The 19,841-nt window shown below is 54.2% G+C and overlaps 1 protein-coding gene across 1 annotated transcript in view; it reads left to right on the top strand.

Moving 5' to 3' along the window:
• Positions 1-19,841, top strand: part of CRHR1 (corticotropin releasing hormone receptor 1) — a 99,446-nt gene that overhangs the window by 69,358 nt on the left and 10,247 nt on the right. The window contains exons 5-10 of the mRNA XM_054014455.1: positions 2,923-3,029; positions 6,276-6,396; positions 8,914-9,067; positions 10,803-10,863; positions 12,305-12,377; positions 18,507-18,592. Of these exons, the coding sequence (XP_053870430.1) occupies positions 2,923-3,029; positions 6,276-6,396; positions 8,914-9,067; positions 10,803-10,863; positions 12,305-12,377; positions 18,507-18,592 (602 nt within the window). The remainder of the gene's footprint in view (positions 1-2,922; positions 3,030-6,275; positions 6,397-8,913; positions 9,068-10,802; positions 10,864-12,304; positions 12,378-18,506; positions 18,593-19,841) is intronic.

Below are 19,841 nucleotides of genomic sequence, written 5' to 3' on the forward strand. Positions count from 1 at the left end.
AGCAAGACTCGAGAAGTAATTCTTCTGCTCTACTCCGCGCTGATTATGCCTCAGCTGGAGTATTGTGTCCAGTTCTGGGCACCACATTTCAGGAAGGTTGGGGATGAATTGGAGAAAGTCCAGAGAAGAGCAACAAAAATGATTACAGGTCTAGAAAACATGACCTATGAGGGAAGATTGAAAAAATTGGGTTTGTTTAGTCTGGAGAAGAGAAGACTGAGAGGGGACATGATAGCAGTTTTCAAGTACATCAAAGGTTGTTACAAGGAGGAGGGAGCAAAAGTGTTCTCGTTAACCTCTGAGGCTAGGACAAGAAGCAATGGGCTTAAATTGCAGCAAGGGAAGATTAGGTTGGACATTAGGAAAAACTTCCTAACTGTCAGGGTGGTTAAGCACTGGAATAAATTGCCTAGGGAGGTTGTGGAATCTCCATCATTGGAGATTTTTAAGAGCAGGTTAGACAAACACCTGTCAGGGATGGTCTAGATAATACTTGGTCTTGCCGTGAGTGCAGGGGACGGGACTAGATGACCTCTCGAGGTCCTTTCCAATCCTACGATTCTATTCTGCTATCACTTGCCGGGAAGGGTTTTCTCACCAAGTTAATTGCTGATTCTCAGGTTGGATGAGTGCCTGACAGTAGGGGCAAAGAATTAGTTTAATTGGCACGCATGTCTTCTCCTGAGCCCGCACTGCTCTGGCCGAAACCCACCACCACCCCTCAAGGGTGGGAGGGAAAAGGAATCAGTTGAGATATTGGATGTATCAAATTTCCAGGCACCTTTGCTCAATTCTAATTACATCAGAGACCTCTGGGATTTTCACCCAGGCCTCTCCACCAAGCGGGGCTGCTGGAGGCGCAACGTGGTTGTATCAGACATTAGCTGCCTTCACCTTCTTGGGCCCAGCACCGGCAGAGCCATGCATGGTGCCTTGCAGCCCACAGTTCGGCCTGCTGACTCTGCGGAGCGCTCAGCGCTCTGGACAGACGAGGCCCAGCTCTCAAACGTCCCAGCCTTTGCCGACCCATCCAGCCTTGAAGACTTCGGGAGCATAGCTGCCTACAGAGCGGAGAGGGGAAAGTCTTCGATTTCCCCCCTCCCCCATGACATTCTGGCTCAGTTCCCCTCCCTGCTCACGGCCGAAGGCTTCCCTCTGCCATTTCAGGAGAACCCGAATGGTAACTATGGGGCAGTCTGAAACAATCCAACCCCTAACGCAAGTGACCCTAGACAAAGGTGTGTGTATGAGCCACCTGCTCTGCAACCTGCCAGACCGGGTCAGAACCAGTCAGCGGCTAACCAGGCATCAGGCCTCTCTGGGCTCCTTGTCTCACCTCAAGGGACTCCAGCCCCTTTGTCAGTGCAGCTCAGGCTCCCAAGTGCCTAAGTCTCTTTGGAAAACAGGATTTGTGCTCCTAGGTCACTTAGGGCCAGATCCATAGCAGTTAGGCACCTAAATACTTTTGAGAATCTAGGCCTTCGGTGCCTTTGAAAATGTGACCACCCTCTTGCCCCCCACCCTCCCAGGCCTTAATTATAAAAGCTCTGGGTTCAAAAAAGAGCTAGACAAGTTCACGGAGGATAGGTCCATCAGTGGCTATTAGCGAAGATGGTCAGGGTGCAACCCCATGCTCGGGGCACGCCATAACCTCCGACTGCCAGAAGCCGAGAGAGGAAGACGGGGTGGATCACTCCAAATTGTCCTGTTCTATGCACTCTCCCTGAAGCTCTGCTACTGGCCACAGAGACAGGATACTGGGCAAGATGGACCATGATGTGACCCAGCGTGGCAGCTCTTACGTTCTTCGGACCATCCTTCCCCTGTACATTGAGATTCTAGCCCAGATTTTCAAAAGTGGCCTGAGATACAAGGGGTGCCCCAGACTTCGGGTTCTCAAGCTGAGACACCAGCTAGAGGCTGGATGTTCAGAACTTGCTGATCCACCCATACTCTGGAAATCAGGTCCTGGGCAAGTGCCTCCTGCGAAGCATCCCACGTTCAAGGACCCCAAATCACTAGACACCTTTGAAAAGCTTGACCGGCCTTTCCATTTTAATGCTTGAGGGTGTTAGACATGAAACAGGGAAGGAGCTTTTAAAAAATGTCAGGCCTGATTTTCATTGATATCAAGGACAGCTTGTGCTGCATAAAAGGGCCTGCAAGTGGGAGTGAATTCCATCTACGCTTACTTAGATATCTTCCACACTGTCAGAGCCTTAATGTCGATGCAAATCAAGGCCCGTGAATTTTTGTCTTGAGATATCCTGGTGATTGGCTCCGTGAGGTCTGTGCCGAGATCTTGTATTTTCCTTTTTTGCCACTTTCTTAAAGATTTAATACAAAGAGATTTTAAAACGAGACTCCCGCAGCAGGGCTGAGATGTTATCGAGTGCAGGCTCGTGCACATTCGGTATCGGCTGCCTCATCTCCTTACAGGGCTTTCATGGCCAACAGCGCCCCCTGTGGATTCATTGTGCTCCTCCGCCCCGGGCTCCTCCAGGCCAGGAAGGAGGCAGCTGCAGGTACCTGTGGGCCCTGCACTATAAAAAAGATGTCGAGCAGTTGACTGGAATCTAAAGAAGGGCAGCAACATGGATTAAAAGAGGCTTGGGGAACCCAACCCCCCAGAGCCAGATGGAGAGAGTCAGTAGGATAGAGTGGTTAGAAAAGCTACGAAAAACACAGCGGGAATCTAGCATGGCGTTTGCAAGCCGTCACTCTGCTCACGTGTTACTATATTCCTTCCTCCTGCCCTATGTCTGTCTTGTCTACAGAGACGGTAAGCTCCTCAGGGCAGGGACAACAATAACAATTGTGAGCTCTTTTGTCAGTAGGTCCCGAAGCACTTTACAAAGCAGTGACCCTCGGCAGCCACGAACTTCCAGCTTATCCACCGTTGTTGTGTCTTTTCTCTCTCAGAGGAAGAGCAAACTGCATTACCACATTGCTGTCATCATAAACTACCTGGGACACTGCGTCTCGCTAGGGGCCCTACTCCTTGCCTTTGTCCTTTTCATGCGCTTGAGGTAAGAGACCCAAGAAGCCCATGGCGGGTGTTCGAGTTCTTTATTCTCCTCCTCCTCCTTTCTCCCGCCAGTAAGCAGCCAGAGATAGGTACTCTTGTGCAGCTCACTGGGATTGAGATGGAAGAACTAGACTTGGTCAGAAACATTTTTGTCTCCATCTACATTTTCCAAGGAAAATTTCAGTATTTCAGCAGAAATTTGAATAACAACAAATTTCGGCCAAAACCCTCAATATTTTGATTTGGAAATGCCTCATGGGCATTGTAGTTCTGGTCCTTCATGCTTCCATTCTCTTCTATAGGCCAGGCTCTCTAATTGGACTACATCTCCCATGATGAACCACAGTCTTGGGGAGGAAGGGTGGTGCATTATGGGAGTCCATCCCAAGGTGCATCATGGAAGATGTAGAGCAGCCGGGGAGCCTGGCCCATGGAGGACAATGGGGATATTAGGCACCTGAACTACAGCTCCCATGAGGCATTGCGGCAGTAAATCAAAACTGAAATATTTCAAGTTTTGGCTGAAATATTTTGATTGGGCGCATTTTGTTTTTCAAAACAAAATTTCCAAGGAAAGCAGGCATTTTTCACAAAAACAGTTGTTTAATTAAAAATCCGATTTTCTGACACAAAAACAGTTTAGACAAGAAATTTCCGAGCAGTTCTAGGAAGCACTGTTTTGAGCCCCTGCTTGCATTTTCCATATTGTCCATATTCCCCAACACTCCCCACAGACCTATAAATCGGAGAGCTTGGGGAACGGATTACTACCTCTTTGCCTGAAAGATTAACTGTTTGTGTCTTTTTCCGCTCAGTCGAGTTGGTGGACAATTTTTTAACAAGTATCAGGGGGTAGCTGTGTTAGTCTGTATCTACAAAAACAACAAGGAGTCTGGTGGCACCTTAAAGACTAACAGATTTATTTGGGCATAAGCTTTCGTGGGTAAAAACCTCACTTCTTCAGATGCATGGAGTGAAAGTTACAGATGCAGGCATTATATACTGACACATGGAGAGAAGGGAGTTACTTCGCAAGTGGAGAACCAGTGTTGACAGGGCCAATTCAATCAGGGTGGATGTAGTCCACTCCCACTAACAGATGAGGAGGTGTCAATTCCAGGAGTGGAAAAGCTGCTTCTGTAATGAGCCAGCCACTCCCAGTCCCTATTCAAGCCCAGATTAATGGTGTTAAATTTGCAAATGCATTTTAGTTCTGCTGTTTCTCTTTGAAGTCTGTTTCTGAAGTTTTTTTGTTCAATGATAGTGACTTTTAGATCTGTAATAGAATGACCAGGGAGATTGAAGTGTTCACTTACTGGCTTTTGTATGTTACCATTCCTGATGTCCAATTTGTGTCCATTTATTCTTTTGCGGAGGGACTGTCCGGTTTGGCCAATGTACATGGCAGAGGGGCATTTCTGGTACATGATGGCATATATAATATTAGTAGATGTGCAGGTGAATGAGCCCTTGATGGTGTGACTGATGTGATTGGGTCCTCTGTTGGTGTCGCCAGAGTAGATATGGGGACAGAGTAGGCAACGAGGTTTGCTACAGGGATTGGTTCCCGGGTTGGTGTTTCTGTGGTGCGGTGTGTAGTTGCTAGTGAGTACTACACACCACCCTGATTGAATTGTCCCTGTCAACACTGGTTCTCCACTTGCGAAGTAACTCTCTGCTCTCCATGTGTCAGTATATAATGCCTGCATCTGTAACTTTCACTCTATGCATCTGAAGAAGTGAGGTTTTTACCCACAAAAGCTTATGCCCAAATAAATCTGTTAGTCTTAAAGGTGCCACCAGACTCCTTGTAATTTTTCAACAAAACAATTTTTGTTGGAAAATTCTGATTCATTCAAACCAAAACTGTTAGTGGGAAAGAGTCTGATTTGACAAAGTTCCCATTTCAAAACTTTTTAAAAAAAAAAATATTCCAATTTGTCAAAACGTCCCGTTACGACATTTTCTAAATGAAAAGTTCCAGGTTGAAAATGACTTTTCATTACAAAATTTAAGCTCATTGTAAAAAAAAAATTAGAATTTTAGTATTTCAGTTGGTGGAAAATTTGGAATTTTTGACTTTTTGTCCCAATTCAAGATGGGAAAGTTTTTCAAAATTGCAAAATGTTCATGGGATTCTGACCGGCGCTGGGCCGGGCTGCGATGCTGGTCTCGGCTCGGGAGACGGTCTGTGCTGCACGGGGCAGGACAGCTCAGGGACCTGAGTACAGGAGCTTTTACTCTTCAGAGCCAGGCCAGCAAACACAGCCTGATTCAAGCCAATGGGCGTTACTTGTCCCTGCAGTGAGAGACTAAGGCCCCGGGCTGGTAGTGACTGAAAGTGTTGGTGGCTCGGCTGCCTGTGTGAAATGAGTTGGGTGTGGAGAGGAAAGGAGACAGGCCTCCATCCCACAGAAACAACCGCCAGCACCAACAAAGAGCCAGGCGGGTTTACTAAGGGGACTTGGCTGGCATATTATCCTGGCTCACACAAACACACACACTCACTCAGAGGCACACAAACAGGGGCCTTGCAGACACAGAGCCAGAGGGATTTGCTCAGGAGATTTGGCCGGCATGTCCTGGCTCTCTCTCTCACACACACACGCACACACACACAGCACTGTGGAGAGGCACCACTAAGTCCCCTCTCTACAGGGACTTAGGGTCCCTCTACACAACAATTAAACACTCGCGGCTGGCCCGGGTCAGCTGATTCGGGCTCGCAGGACTCGGTCTGTGGGGCTGTGAAATTGTGGCGTAGACATTCGGGCTTGGGCTAGAGCCTGGGCTCTGGGACCCCCTTAAGTCCCTTGTAGGTCACCAGTTTGCCTGCAGCCCAGTTCAGTGGGGACGAAGAGCTGCTCCCACCTAGTAGACGGTTGAGATGAGTGTCACCATGTTTGAGGTGAGATCTAGACCTGTGACGGGGTGTGTCACCCTTTTAGATACAGAGTATAACCCCTGGTGTGTTGGGGTTCACTGAACTGGGCAGGCCAGCTGAAACTCATCATCTGATACCAGTGAGCCCCTTGCCCCCTGGCCGAGGGGTGCTCTTAGGGTTGCAATGAGTTAGGTGGGTCTCAGCTCCAGCTCCCCCATCACACTTGGCACTGATTGGCCAGCTCCGCCGGTGGACATCAGGGAGGCGGGGGAAAGATTAGACAGGGCAGAGGACGGTACTGCTTTGACTCCGAACGGCAAAGGTGTCCTAACAGCCCCTTCCCATCCCTTCTTGTGCGCACAGGAGCATCAGGTGCCTGCGGAACATCATCCACTGGAACCTGATCACAGCCTTCATCCTACGAAATGCCACCTGGTTCGTGGTGCAACTCACCATGAACCCGGCCGTGCAGGCGAGCAATGTGGTGAGTCCAGTGGCGGCCAGGGTGGGCTGCTACACGCCCAGCCTGCCGGGCATTGCCCAGCCCACGTAACAATCGCAGTGACGCGGCAGCAGCACGAGCGAGTCACATGGTCCCGGGGGGCACTGAAGCCTCTGGCCACCGCAGCTTGGCTGCTATTTTTAGACACGTTCGCTAGATTAAAGCTAGCGCTGGTCTGGCCACCCGGGCTGCAGTCCAGTCACACACCCGAGGTGCAGTGGGAACATATCCTGAGGGCGCCAGGCACTGCCCAGGGTCCAACGTTCCATGTCTGGGCATCTCGGGCACTGCCTTGGGTGTAATGTTGCACACCCAGCATGTTGGGCACTGCCTTGAGTGCCACATTGCACACCCAGGATACTGGGCACTGCCTTGAGTGCCACGTTGCACACCCAGGATACTGGGCACTGCCTTGGGTGCCATGTTGCACGCCCAGGATACTGGGCACTGCCTTGGGTGCCATGTTGCACGCCCAGGATACTGGGCACTGCCTTGGGTGCCATGTTGCACACCCAGCGTGCCGGGCCCCGCCCAGGGTGGTATGTGATACCCAGTGTGCTAAGTCGTAGCACTGGGTGGTGCTGCCCCCATGTGGCACGTGTTGCCTGGCCCAGTGGGCGAGGTGCTGCCCAGCCGGGGTGGGCGGTGGGCCCTGCAGCCGAGAGCTGTCACAGTGACAAGTCGCTGCTGCTGCGGCTAGAGTGGCACTAACCAAAGGGGCAGGTGGTGCCAGCATGGGCATCGCCCCGCTCGTAGCAGTGACCGGTGCTGTGCCTGGCTCCCAGCAGGCAGGCAGCTCAGGCCAGTGCAGGCTGGTCCCCGGTGATGTGGGCTCCCCCAGTGTCGAGGGCAGAGCGCTGGGGCGCAGCAGGACCCACGGGGAGAAGCGGGCCCCGCTGGGTCTGCTGGGGCCCCATTGAGGGGATTCTCAGCCCCGTTATCTCTGAGCCCTGATGTCTCACCAGGGGCCCTGCAGCCGCCGCAGCCTCAGCACAGCTGTCGGGGACGGGGGAGCCCATCACCACCCCTCGGGGCCCCGGCCTGTGTCTGTTGTGTGGTTGCATGTGTGAGTTCATCGCCCGGAGCAGCCTGCCTCCGGGGACGCGATTAACCTGGCGCTCGGACCTCCCGGCCCCGAGGCCCCCCCGGGGTCATCGGAACCTCGGCAAGGTAGTGCAGAGGGGAGGAGACATGCACCCCTGAGCTTTGCCTGGGGAGGATGACGGGGGTGCCAGAGTTAGTCTATAGCCTAGACCAAGGGCTACTGACCCCCCCCCGCCCCTGCTGCTTCCAACTGAGGCACCAGAGCCCCCAGGGCTCCTCCACCCTGCCCCCCACCCCCACAGACCTGGCTAGTTTTCTGCAGACGGATGTGCAGCTCCTTGGGTTCAAACCCTTCCGGCTGCCCTGCCTGGGCTCCCAGCGGGGTCCCCCAGGGGTGTAGGCCAAGGGGTAAATATCACCAGCTCCAGGGGCTCTCCAGTGCTTTGCTTCTCGTGGCAGCGCCGGATTCTTCACAGCCGGCAAAGAGCTGAGAACGCGGGTAGGTGCTGGGCAAACTCCCCCGCCCTCTGCTCTGCTGCTGCACCTCGCTCCTGAACCACACCCACTGCCGAAGTTCGCACCCAGGGCTGGGATGTGTCCAGCAGGACCGGCCCCTTCTAACCCTCTCCCAGCAGCCCTCGCTTGCAGGTCAGCCTGGCTCCAGCCTGGCATTGTGGGTGGTGATTGGCAGGAGATGGGGGGGTTACATGGTCTCTGTGAGGGGAGGGGAAAGGGGGGCATGAAACCATAGCAGAGGAGAAGAAGCCAAGTCCATGCCCAGGCCACCCCTGGAACATGCCCGTGCCTGGGGCCTCTCAGCAGGGAATCACCTGTGTGAGCTGCACCAGGCGCAGTCAGCCCTGGGGGTGGGTATCACGATGCAAGCAGGTCGCACCTTGCGTTAATTTACTGTATGTGGAAGGCCATGGAGCGAGCCGAGAGGCGCAGGGATGGTGCAGTTAGGGGACTACCCTGGGACTTAGGTGACCTTTGTTCAAATCTGTGTTAAGCCACTGAGCGCTTGGGTTAGTTTGTGCCTCAGTTTCCCATGTGCTGCAGAGGGTTAATAGCAGCGTCCTGCTTCACAGGGAGTGTTGTGAGGATAACTATATGAACAATTGTGAGATGCTTTGATGCTACAATAACGGGGACTAGATAAGAACTAAAGTAGAGTCAAGAGAGTTGGGTTCTCTGCCACTGACCCACTGGGTCTCCTTAGGCAAGTCACTTTCTCTGTGTGCCTCAGTTTCCCCTCGGTAATATGGAGCTGCTGGGGCTTCCTACCTTTGAGCGCCTGTAGGAAGTGTGCTGTCTGCGTTCAGCACCAGATGAATCAAGCAGCCCAGCGGGAAGAAGAAACTCTGAAATGGCTGGGCTGATCGTTTTATGGCTTCATGGTCTGCTCCTAACACACATCCTCTCCTGCTTCCTTTGTGTCCCTCCCCACCATGGCAGGCCTGGTGCCGCCTGGTCACAGCCACCTACAATTACTTCCACGTCACCAACTTCTTCTGGATGTTCGGCGAGGGCTGCTACCTCCACACGGCCATTGTGCTCACCTACTCCACCGACAAGCTCCGCAAGTGGATGTTCATCTGCATCGGCTGGTGTAAGTCCCAAGGGTGGGCACCAGCGCTGCATGCGGGGATCCGTGCAGACACCAGGGGTGGACGTCAGCGCTGCATGCGGGGATCCGGGCAGACAGCAGGGGTGGGCACCAGCGCTGCATGCGGGGATCCGGGCAGACACCAGGGGTGGACGTCAGCGCTGCATGCGGGGATCCGGGCAGACACCAGGGGTGGACGTCAGCGCTGCATGCAGGGATCCGGGCAGACAGCAGGGGTGGACGTCAGCGCTGCATGCGGGGATCCGGGCAGACAGCAGGGGTGGACGTCAGCGCTGCATGCGGGGATCCGTGCAGACACCAGGGGTGGACGTCAGCGCTGCATGCGAGGATCCGTGCAGACACCAGGGGTGGACGTCAGCGCTGCTTGCGGGGATCCGTGCAGACGCCAGGGGTGGGCCCCAGCGCTGCATGCGGGGATCCATGCAGACAGCAGGGGTGGACGTCAGTGCTGCATGCGGGGGATCCGTGCAGACACCAGGGTGGACGTCAGCACTGCATGCGGGGATCCGTGCAGACAGCAGAGGTGGACGTCAGCGCTGCATGCGGGGATCCGTGCAGACAGCAGGGTGGACGTCAGCGCTGCATGCGGGGATCCGTGCAGACACCAGGGGTGGACGTCAGCGCTGCATGCGGGGATCCGTGCAGACACCAGGGGTGGACGTCAGCGCTGCATGCGGGGATCCGGGCAGACACCAGGGGTGGACGTCAGCGCTGCATGCGGGGATCCGGGCAGACAGCAGGGTGGACGTCAGCGCTGCATGCGGGGGATCCGTGCAGACACCAGGGTGGACGTCAGCACTGCATGCGGGGATCCGTGCAGACAGCAGAGGTGGACGTCAGTGCTGCATGCGGGGATCCGTGCAGACAGCAGGGTGGACGTCAGCGCTGCATGCGGGGATCCGTGCAGACACCAGGGGTGGACGTCAGCGCTGCATGCGGGGATCCGTGCAGACACCAGGGGTGGACGTCAGCGCTGCATGCGGGGATCCGGGCAGACAGCAGCGTGGACGTCAGCGCTGCATGCGGGGTTCCGTGCAGACAGCAGGGGTGGACGTCAGCGCTGCATGCGGGGATCCGGGCAGACTCCAGGGGTGGACGTCAGCACTCATGCAGGGGATCCGTGCAGAGCAGACAAGCACAAAAGTCCCATCAACGTTCAGTTGGACCCCTCTTTTTAAAATCATGTCAATGTGCCTAAAGAGTGTTTGTTGAGCACATTCCTTTATTAAGATTATTATTAGTGTCCCTCATACATAAGATGGACTTTTATAAAAGAAATAACTTTCACAAGATACAAAATCTTTAATCTTAAAAAGGAGAAGGCTACTGACTAAAATGTATCCGCATGAGTCACCAGTAAATTCTGGCTGACCGGACTCTGTCGGCACTCCTTTCCCCAGTCGTGTTGTCTTTGTTTTAAAATGTTCACCTCATTTTCATTTTGCCAATCACACTTCCAAGCCAGCCCGATATTGGGTTGAAAAAACAAGGAGGCGGAGGGGGAAAGTTCATGAAAACATCGCCTGCATTTGTCCCAATGTCCAGCTTTTGAATTTGCAAATTTCATCAGAAACCATCTTCCAGAGCCAGAGCTAGCGCTTTGGGGGTGGCGTCTCGTGAATGCCCCCAGAATCCTGGTCAGAAATTTGGAGTAGATCTTCCCAGGACCTTCCTCTGTACTACTGCCACTCAGAGCGATATGTTTCTTTCCTCGCAGGTATCCCTTTTCCAATCATTATTGCCTGGGCCCTGGGAAAGCTGTACTATGACAATGAGAAGTAAGCCTGATTTCTACTACGTCTATGAGCATCGGGAAAATATTGATCTAGACGCACTGCTCAGGATGGCTGCGGTACAAACAAAGAGGTGGATATGTTCCCACCCTAAAGAGTGTGCGGAAGGCCGGCTACGTGCAAAAGATGGGGAAAGACAGACCAGAGTCTTCCTTGGTTTGGTGCTCGAGCCCAAGTCCCGCTCAGTGCCTCGCTGCCGCTGGCCTTTCCCCTTGAAGTGATAAGTGAGGATGACTGAGCCTGGGATCCTACAAAGTGTTTGCTAAATGGATCTGAGATTTAATTTTCCAGCAGAGTTATATGCTGCCTCCGCCTGTGCCGTTTTCACAGAGACCTGCTAAGGGAGGACTTAGCTGGAACGTGACGTGTTCGTCCTGTGAACGGTGGCGTTAAAATTAGCCCATTTCGGCGCCTGACAACTTGCCTTGTTTGTCAGCCGCGGTTTTGCCTTGTGACTCTAAGACCTTTCCCGCTCCCCTAGGAGATGCACCGGTTGAGATGCACTTAAAGGGTGGCAAAACCCGGGTATAAGTATACAAGTCTAACATTCCATGTGGACAAGTCTCAGGACTTGTCCACATGGAATGTTAGACTTGTATACTTATACCGCTTTGGTTATGCCCTTATAACTGCCTGTGTGGATGCTGTAATTCCTGGAGAACAGGGTCGCTTCAGTTTAGATTAGGGCACATCTACACTACCCGCCGGATCGGCGGGTAGTGATCGATCTATCGGGGATCGATTTATCGCGTCTAGTGTAGACGCAATAAAATCAATCCCCGATCGCTCTGCTGTTGACTCCGGAACTCCACCGCGGCGAGAGGCGGAAGCGAAGTTGACGGGGGAGCGGCCATCCTCATGGCCAGGTAAATCAACCTAAGATACTCTGACTTTAGCTACACTATTCCCATAGCTGAAGTTGCGTATCTTAGGTCTACCCCCCGCCCTAGTGTAGACTACTTCCAAAGCAACATAAACTAACCCAGCAAAAGGCCCTCTTAAAGCTTGCCTACACTCGAAATTGAATTCAGATTAGGGTAAAGTGTGAATTTAAAATGCCTTTGCTCTTCCTGACTAATTCCACGTGTACGCCCCCTCCTTCCAGAATAAGAGTGCCTGATTCCTCTTTAGTTAAATTAAACTAAACCAGAGCAAGGTCATTTTATTCTAGAAGAAGCCTACCACACATGGCGCTGATCAGTCATAGCTATTCCAGAATAACTCCAGGTGTAGACAAGCCTCTATTCCGGATTAAGAGTCTCCACATGGGGAGTTATACCCGACTAGTTATTGTGCTTTAAATTCACACCCTACCTTACACCGATACAATTTCCCATGTAGACAAGGCCTTAGGAGGGGCTCTTCCGAAAAGTTGTGCCTAGATTCATGGCCCTGATGCTGACCGCCCCGTTCGCTTGACTTGCAGGTGCTGGTTCGGGAAGCAAGCAGGAGTCTATACCGATTACATCTACCAAGGCCCCATGATCCTGGTGCTCCTGGTAAGAGCAGATGTTCTTGCTCCCTTGATGATACCTTCACTCTTGTCCTGACTGTGGTGGCCACATTCTCCTAAGCTGCTCAGGCCTCTTCAGCCAGGGGAAGCATCCCTGCCCATGGGAATGGTGAAGGGGGAACGTTTCTTAGGAGAGCGTCTGCCTCAGCAGATTGAGGTCTCCTTGGAAATAACCACAACCCCCGAAATGCCCCTCAGTGTTTCACCCCGCCGAGCAGTGTGCCAGAGCCAGCCAGTTGGGGCGTCTGACACTCAGATGCTTCTGTGGGGCGCCCTGAGGAAAGCCTGCGGGTACCGCGACAGCCGTTGTACTGTGATTGGCTGGCGGCCCCCTGACAGGGTGACGTGAGCGGGGAGAGCGAGGGATAAAGAAGGAGCAGTGCAGGGATGGAACTAGCCGGCCAGCATTGCTTTGGGCAGGAAGGACGGGTTAGAACGTGACGTAGCTGCCCGGCTCAGCACTGGACGTCCCATCCAGTGCAGTTGAGCAGCTAACTAGACAAGGCCCCCGTCAAACCATACGATCCCAACCCAGCTACTAACCCCACCACCCTGCAAAATCTGACTCCCTTGCTCCCTTAAACTCTTTAAGCACGTTGGGCATTTTCTGTTTGTATAGCATCTTGCACCCTGATCCTCCAGGTGCTCCCACCATATAAATAATAACTGGAAATCACACTGAAAATTGATCCCCTTTCTGCACCCCCAAGCTATCCTACACCCCAACTTCCAACCCCACCTTTGCACCCTGCTGGGAGGAGGCACTCCCTGCTTGATTCCTCTCCCATCCGGAAACCACCCTCCCACTTGTAACCCTGGGTCTGTCCCTCCCATTCCTGCCTCCCCCAAATTCCAAAACTTCCCCCCCCCCGCAGGGTTGTCACTGCTCCCCTCTTCTCCTAGCTGCCAAACGCCTTCTTGGGTCTGAATCAGGTCAGCTGTACCGTGTAGACAGCTCACTGTCTGCAATGGACATCTGCCAACCATCCCAGATGGGCACTATCCTGAATTCCATGGCAAAGTGGCTTGCCCAGATTAATAACATTATCTATTCCTTGTATTCTTGTAGCATTTCCAGGCCCGAGGCATGGATCAGGGCAGCATTGGGCTAGGCACTGATTTAGTTGGGAATTGGTCCTGCTTTGAGCAGGGAGTTGGACTAGATGACCTCCTGAGGTCCCTTCCAACCCTGATATTCTATGATTCTATGACCCAAATGACAGGGTCTGCCCCAAAGAGCTACAATCTAAGGATAACGTTGAGCGACAATGGGTGACTGTGACAGCCAGGGGAATACAAGACAATCCCGGTCGGTAAAACAGGCAGCAGACGGTATCAGCACACCAGCTGCCTAACCGGCGTCTAGGTTTTCTTCAGGCTCACAGCAAAGGGGCGTTTTGAGGAGGAGGACGAGGTGGTTTTGCTGACGTTTATGGGGAGCATGAGGGGCACGAAGGTGCTTGTCAGAAAATGTCATGAACGGGCGCCGGAGGCTGGCGTTGCTGGCCGAACAGAGTGGGGCGTCAGCGTCTGGGTAGCGAACGAGAGCCGAGGCGGGGATAGGCCATGAGAGCGAAGACGAGCGGTTTGTGTTGGATGCAGTGAAGGGCGAGCCAGTGGAGGGGCCCCGGGGCAGAGTGCTGGGAATCAGCAGGTGAGCCAGCACCCTGGTCGCAGTCCAGCGGCCTGGGCTGATTGAGGCGATCAGATCTGATTGGGGTGGGGAAGTAAATGAGCCCATTAACAAGGAGGCTGGAGAGAAGAGCATAGGGAGGCCATGTCGGGGGAAGGAGCAGAAGGGAGAGAGGCTAGTAGGGCTGACAAAAGGGAGTTCTCTGGGAGGAGACACCTCTGCTCCCCCCACCTTCGGAGAAGGGGCAGTAAAACTGGGGGGGCGCTGTAAATCCTGCGCCTGCACTAGTACATCGAAGGTGGTGGAGTGAAACACTGCCCGGAGGTATAGGCCTGTGCCAAGCAGAGGATGCCCCGTCCCAGAGGGGTTGCAGTGACAAGCCAGGGAGATACTGTTTGAATGGATTGAGCCTGTAGGGAGGCCAGAATATTCCCCATGCCTGGGAAGTTCCTTTTCCGCCTTTAAAATTGTCACAAAGGGAGCATCCGTTCCACCGCGTCTTTGCTAAAGCAGCTCAAACAGCACGCGCCAGACCAGCCCTGGCTTCTCAAGGCCTGAGTGCGCTTGGCGAGGAAATGCACCGGGACTCGCCAGATGGGATTCGGCGCAAGGTGTTGGAGAGGCCAACCTGGGCACCTCAGTCACGTGGTGTTTCTGGTCCTTGCTCAGCTGACTGACCCTGGTGAACAGGAGATGTGAAGGAGTGAGACACGTTGGGACTTGGCTTTGCTCTGGGGCAGGTGGGTCTTGGGACGTGTTGGCACAAGGGGAAAAGCCCCTGTGGCTACTCCTCCCTTCTCACCGATCAGTAATAATACCCAGCATTTTTAATCACCAGTATCAACTGGCCTCCCCTCTATTCCTCTGGATAATTGGGCCTGGCTTCTCATTTCCCAGCCCTTTAGGTAGCCAGACCATTTTTAATCTGTGTCAGTTTTGCTTGGCCCTGTCTGCAGCTCCCCCCATGACCTCATTAATGGAGCAGAAAACAGGGAAGCTGCCAGGCAATGGATTGATTGCCTCCGGGACTCACAGACGCTCACTCACCTTTCTCTTCCTTCTTTTTCTTTCTTTCGCCCCTTGCTCCACCCCTCTGTCTTGTAACCCTTCCCCTCCAGCTCTCCATCTCATCTCCATCTCCCCCCACTTCTCCCCTCTCCCGGAACAAAGTCCAGATCTGACACTGAAGTTGCCCCCCGAATGTCTTGCTAATAAAATGCTTTGAAGGTGCTAAATGTCTCACTCCTTCACATCTCCTGGTTACAAGGGGCAGTCAGCTGAGCAAGGACCAGAAACAACACCACGTGACTGAGGTGCCCCTTCCCCGCGTGCCGTCCAGCCTGCTTGTGGAACGAGGCGGGGTCCTGTGGAAATCATGGAAGTCATGAAAGACTCTGTCAGAATTAGAGCGGGATTGACGTTTTTTTCATCAACGCTTTTTTTTCCAGCAAAAAAATGGCTTTTTTTAAATAAAACTGACATTGTTATTTTTGAGGTTTTTTGATGAAAAACCATAACCCCCCTTCCCCCCAAAAAATTTTACCATATTGAAATGACTCCATGAGGAGAAAGGGTTTATAAGTGCATGTAATTCTGCCCTTGTGAGACTGCAAGATTGGGGCAACTCGGGGATTCCACATCACATGGGCCACATTTACGATCAGAAAGATGCTTTTCCTACAGACACCCATTGGGATCTGAGAGTCAAGCTGGGTCTTTTCCTTCTCCTTCAGCAACCCCAGGAATAAAGGAATAAATGAGGCCCTCGGTAGGATGTCAACCGAATTGCTGGCTACGTTCCAGTCTGATACACTGGGCCAGCCCCGGGGGCTTGAGTGAGTTTCATAGAATCACAGAAGATTAGGGTTGGAAGAGACCTCAGGAGGTCATCTAGTCCAGCCCCCTGCTCAAAGCAGGACCAATCCCCAACTAAATCATCCCAGCCAGGGTTTTGTCAAGCCGGGCCTTAAAAACCTCACAGGAGTGGCTGATTGGACGCGAGTTCTGTCACGGATGCACAGGAAGGAATAGATTGTACCTCACTTGCCCAGAGCTCAACCAGGTGCCAAGCAGCGATGGGAGATGATTCCCCCCAGTGCAAGGGGGGTCACTACCGAGGCAGTGTAGCCAGCCCTACACCATCACCCCAGGGCAGGGTGCAGCCAGCTTTTCCACCCTCCCCTCGGCAGTCCAGCTCGGCTCCTGGGGCATGTTATGCTCCCTTATGCCAGACTTGAGTCTGGCCCTTTGAGATCAGACCTGCTGTCTTGAGATGAATACATCAGTCGCTGGGTGCCAGGGGCATAGGGCAGGTGGCACGGCTCTTGGGGGGGTCTGCTCCCCTCTAGGGCCGGGTTCCCCCTGCCATGCAGCAGCCTCTCCTCCTGCGTGCAGTGAGTGAGTCTGGCTCGGCCAGGTCTGATGCCCGCCTTATGCCAGGGTAATCACTGACGCACAGCTCAAGGCCGAGGGGCATCCGGATGGATGGGCAGCAGCGCCTGTCTGCTCAGAACTGGCCCCCGGGGAGAGAGCACTTGTCTCACACCACCATACGGGTAATGAGGCCTTTTCATCCTCTGCCTGCCGCAGAGGCAGGGCGGCATGGCCGGGTGAGGCTGGCTCTGATGCACGCCTCCCTGGCACCACGGCTCTCTCTGCAAGTTTCTGCCCTTGGGGGATGATTCCCCCCTTCCTCCCCCCGAGCTGTGATGGCACCAAGCAGCCATCGGGGTAACTGCATTCTCCAGCCAGCTCCTGTCGCTACCCCCGGAATGGGAACAGAGAAGTAGGGCGGGGGGGCTGTGCTTTTTCCCACCATCTGAAGCGAAACAGGGTTAAGGTTTCAGCTTCATCTGGTGACCAACCCCCAAGAGACGGGGGCTTGGCTGCATCTCTAAATGGAGGGGCTCTGTCCCATAAGATTTATAGAGGGGCTATTTGACTCTCTGTTCCAGTCTGACCTCCTGTCTATCACCAGCCCTTAAAGCTCACCCAGTGAGGCTGGATTGAGCCCAGCGACTTGTGTTGGACTAAAGCACTAGCTATCCACCTCTCCTGGCAGCCAGCCCTGGCCCTCTGGACACATGCCTGGGCCTGACCTGCAGCCAGATCCAAGCCGCCCTTCTTTCTCCACGATCAGGGAGGCAGCCAAGCTGCATGGCCCTACGCAGGGTAAACAACTCAGCCAGAGGTGCCTCCCAGACCGACCGAGAAGCCCCAGAAACATTCAGGAAGCCGGAGGGGCAAAGCGTTTGCGTGACAGACGCAGCCATGGCTGGAGGGGAAAGCTGCCAAGAGGAACCAGCCAGGGACTCCAGCTGTTCAGAGCAGAAAAAGCCAAAGCAGGAACCTTGGGACATTCAGAGAACTTCCCATCGCCCCTGCCCTGTCCCCCTCGTCCACTTCCCTTCCCTTCTCTTTCTGTTCAGCTGAGCCCCTCCTAACTCACCCCCCACAAAAAGAACGGCATTTGCTGCTGTCCCAGGGCTAGTGTGTTTCTACCCCTTCCCTGCTCCGGGTCTGGAGGCTCTATTTCACTTATAAGCCCCTTGGGGCAGAGACCAGCAACTATCCTACGTCTGTACAGCACCTGGCACAGTGGGGCCCCATTCTTGGTTGGTCCTTAGGCGTGACCGTAATAATCATGATAAATAACATGATATGCAGACTAGCCACTAGAGAAGGATTTGATGCACACTTGGCCAGTGGGTTGCAAACTACTGCTAGCCTGCAGGAGAACAGTGGCGAGCAGGAGTCCAGACTCTGGGCGGGGAGTATGGCCTAGTGGTCGGAGCCAAGGTTAGTGACAGACTAACCAAAGTGCACATGTATTGAGCCTGTTGGCTTTGAAAGCTTCGTGGCTGAGTGGATTAGCCACAGAGCTGCCGCATTAGAGGCCTGGGTCAGTAGAATGGTTGGAAGCGGCACAGAAACCGAACCAGCAGCCAGTCAAGGTGAGAATTGAGCACCTTGGCTTCTGGCTCTGGGCTCTGCCGTCCCCTAGGGTGTGGGGTGTTTGGTGAGGAGCTCATGCCTGACAGCCAAACACACGGCACATCCTGCCAAATCCAGTATGCTTAGGAGATGCGACACCCCACCCCCTGCTGTTACAGCCCTGAGCGCCATACCTGCAGCTCTGTCCATAAACCCCAATCCTGCCCGCTAGTCCACTCCTGATCCTTTAAGGAGGGACCAATTGTGCCAGCTACTCGGGGAACTTAATGCTATGGACAGATGCCTGCTAGGAAATGGAATGAAACACAAACCTCATTCCCCGTGGGCGTGAAATCAGGACCCAGTGCAAGTGTCCAGAGGCAGAAGGCTAGTGCTATGGGCAGAGCCTCTGCAAGACTTTCAGGAGCTGTTCTCTGGGCATTAGATTTTATTTTTTCTGGAGTCCTCTCGGGATCGTTCCATGGCATGTGGGGTGAGGCGTGGGAGCCGTGTGAACACTGGCGACTTTCCACCTTTTGTCTCTGGCAGATCAACTTCATCTTCTTATTCAACATCGTCCGAATCCTCATGACCAAGCTCCGAGCCTCGACCACCTCGGAGACCATGCAATACAGGTAGCAGCACGCACGCCAGAGTGCCACTGACAGCCCGCACTGCAGAGTGACAGGTTGGCTGAGGAGGGCTCCCAATTCACTTCTCTCCTGGAGTACAAATAAAGCACCATGGAGAGCTGCCCCGACTAGCCACCGGCTGCCCAAGAGCTGGGCAGTAGTGAAGGCGTGGGAATGCCCCGGCCTTGCCTCTCTGGTCTACCCTCGGCACTGGCTGCTCCTAGCACTGGGGCCCTGGGCGCCAGCTCCCTGAGTTCAATAATCTAGTAACTCCGGCTCCTAGGCCTGCACCCCTTAGTCCCTCCTGCGCCCCAACCCCCGCCCCAGCCCTGATCCCCCTCCCGCCCTCTGAACCCCTGGGTCCCAGCCCGGAGCACCCTCCTACACCCCAAATCCCTTCGTCTCCAGCCCCACCCCAAGAGTCTGCACCCCCAGCCGGAGCTCCCTCCCATACTCTGAACCCCTCAGCCCCAGCCCGGAGCTCCCTCCTGTACCCCATTCCCTCATCCCCAGCCCCACACCAGAGCCCGCACCTCCCCTGCACCCCAACCTCCTGCCCCAGCCCAGAGCCCCCTCCCGCACCCTGAACCCCTCATTTCTGGCCCCAACCCAGAACCCACAGCCCCGGCCCAGAGCCCATACCCCCTCCCACACCCCAACCCCCTGCCTCAGCCCAGAGCCCCTCCCATACTCCTTCACCCCAAACCCTTCATCACTGGCCTCACCCCAGAGCCCACACCCCCAGCTGGAGCCCTCACCCCACCCACACCCAACCCCCCTGAGCCAGCCCAGTGAAAATGAGCGAGTGAGTGAGGGTGGGGAGAGCAAGCGACAGAGGGAGGGGAGGATAGACTGAGCAGGAGGCGGGGCCTCAGATAAGGGGTGGGGAGGAGGCAGGGCCTTGGATGAGGGGCGGGGCAGGAGGCGGGGCAATGGTGTTTGGTTTTGTGTGAGTATAAAGTTTGCAACCCTATTTAAAGATCCTTGCTCCTGGCTATGAGAGCGCTCTGGTTTTGTCCTGCTGGTCCTGGCCAAATGTTCCCCATTCCTCCCAAGTACTTTGCCACTCCCCACCCCAGAGGTGGCTGCATTTCAGCAGCACTGTGTCTGAATCCGTCTGGAGCCCTCATTAATGAATGATCTCCTCGAGTTCCTGCAGATGCATTGGGGCCCCAAGGGGTGCTGGCAACTTTCACACTGACGGGGACTCAGGCAAAAAGGACAATGGTACCAGCGACGGGTCAGGGGGTGT

This window comes from Malaclemys terrapin, chromosome 25 (genome assembly GCF_027887155.1).
Source record: "Malaclemys terrapin pileata isolate rMalTer1 chromosome 25, rMalTer1.hap1, whole genome shotgun sequence".
NCBI classification, from domain to species: Eukaryota; Metazoa; Chordata; order Testudines; family Emydidae; genus Malaclemys; species Malaclemys terrapin.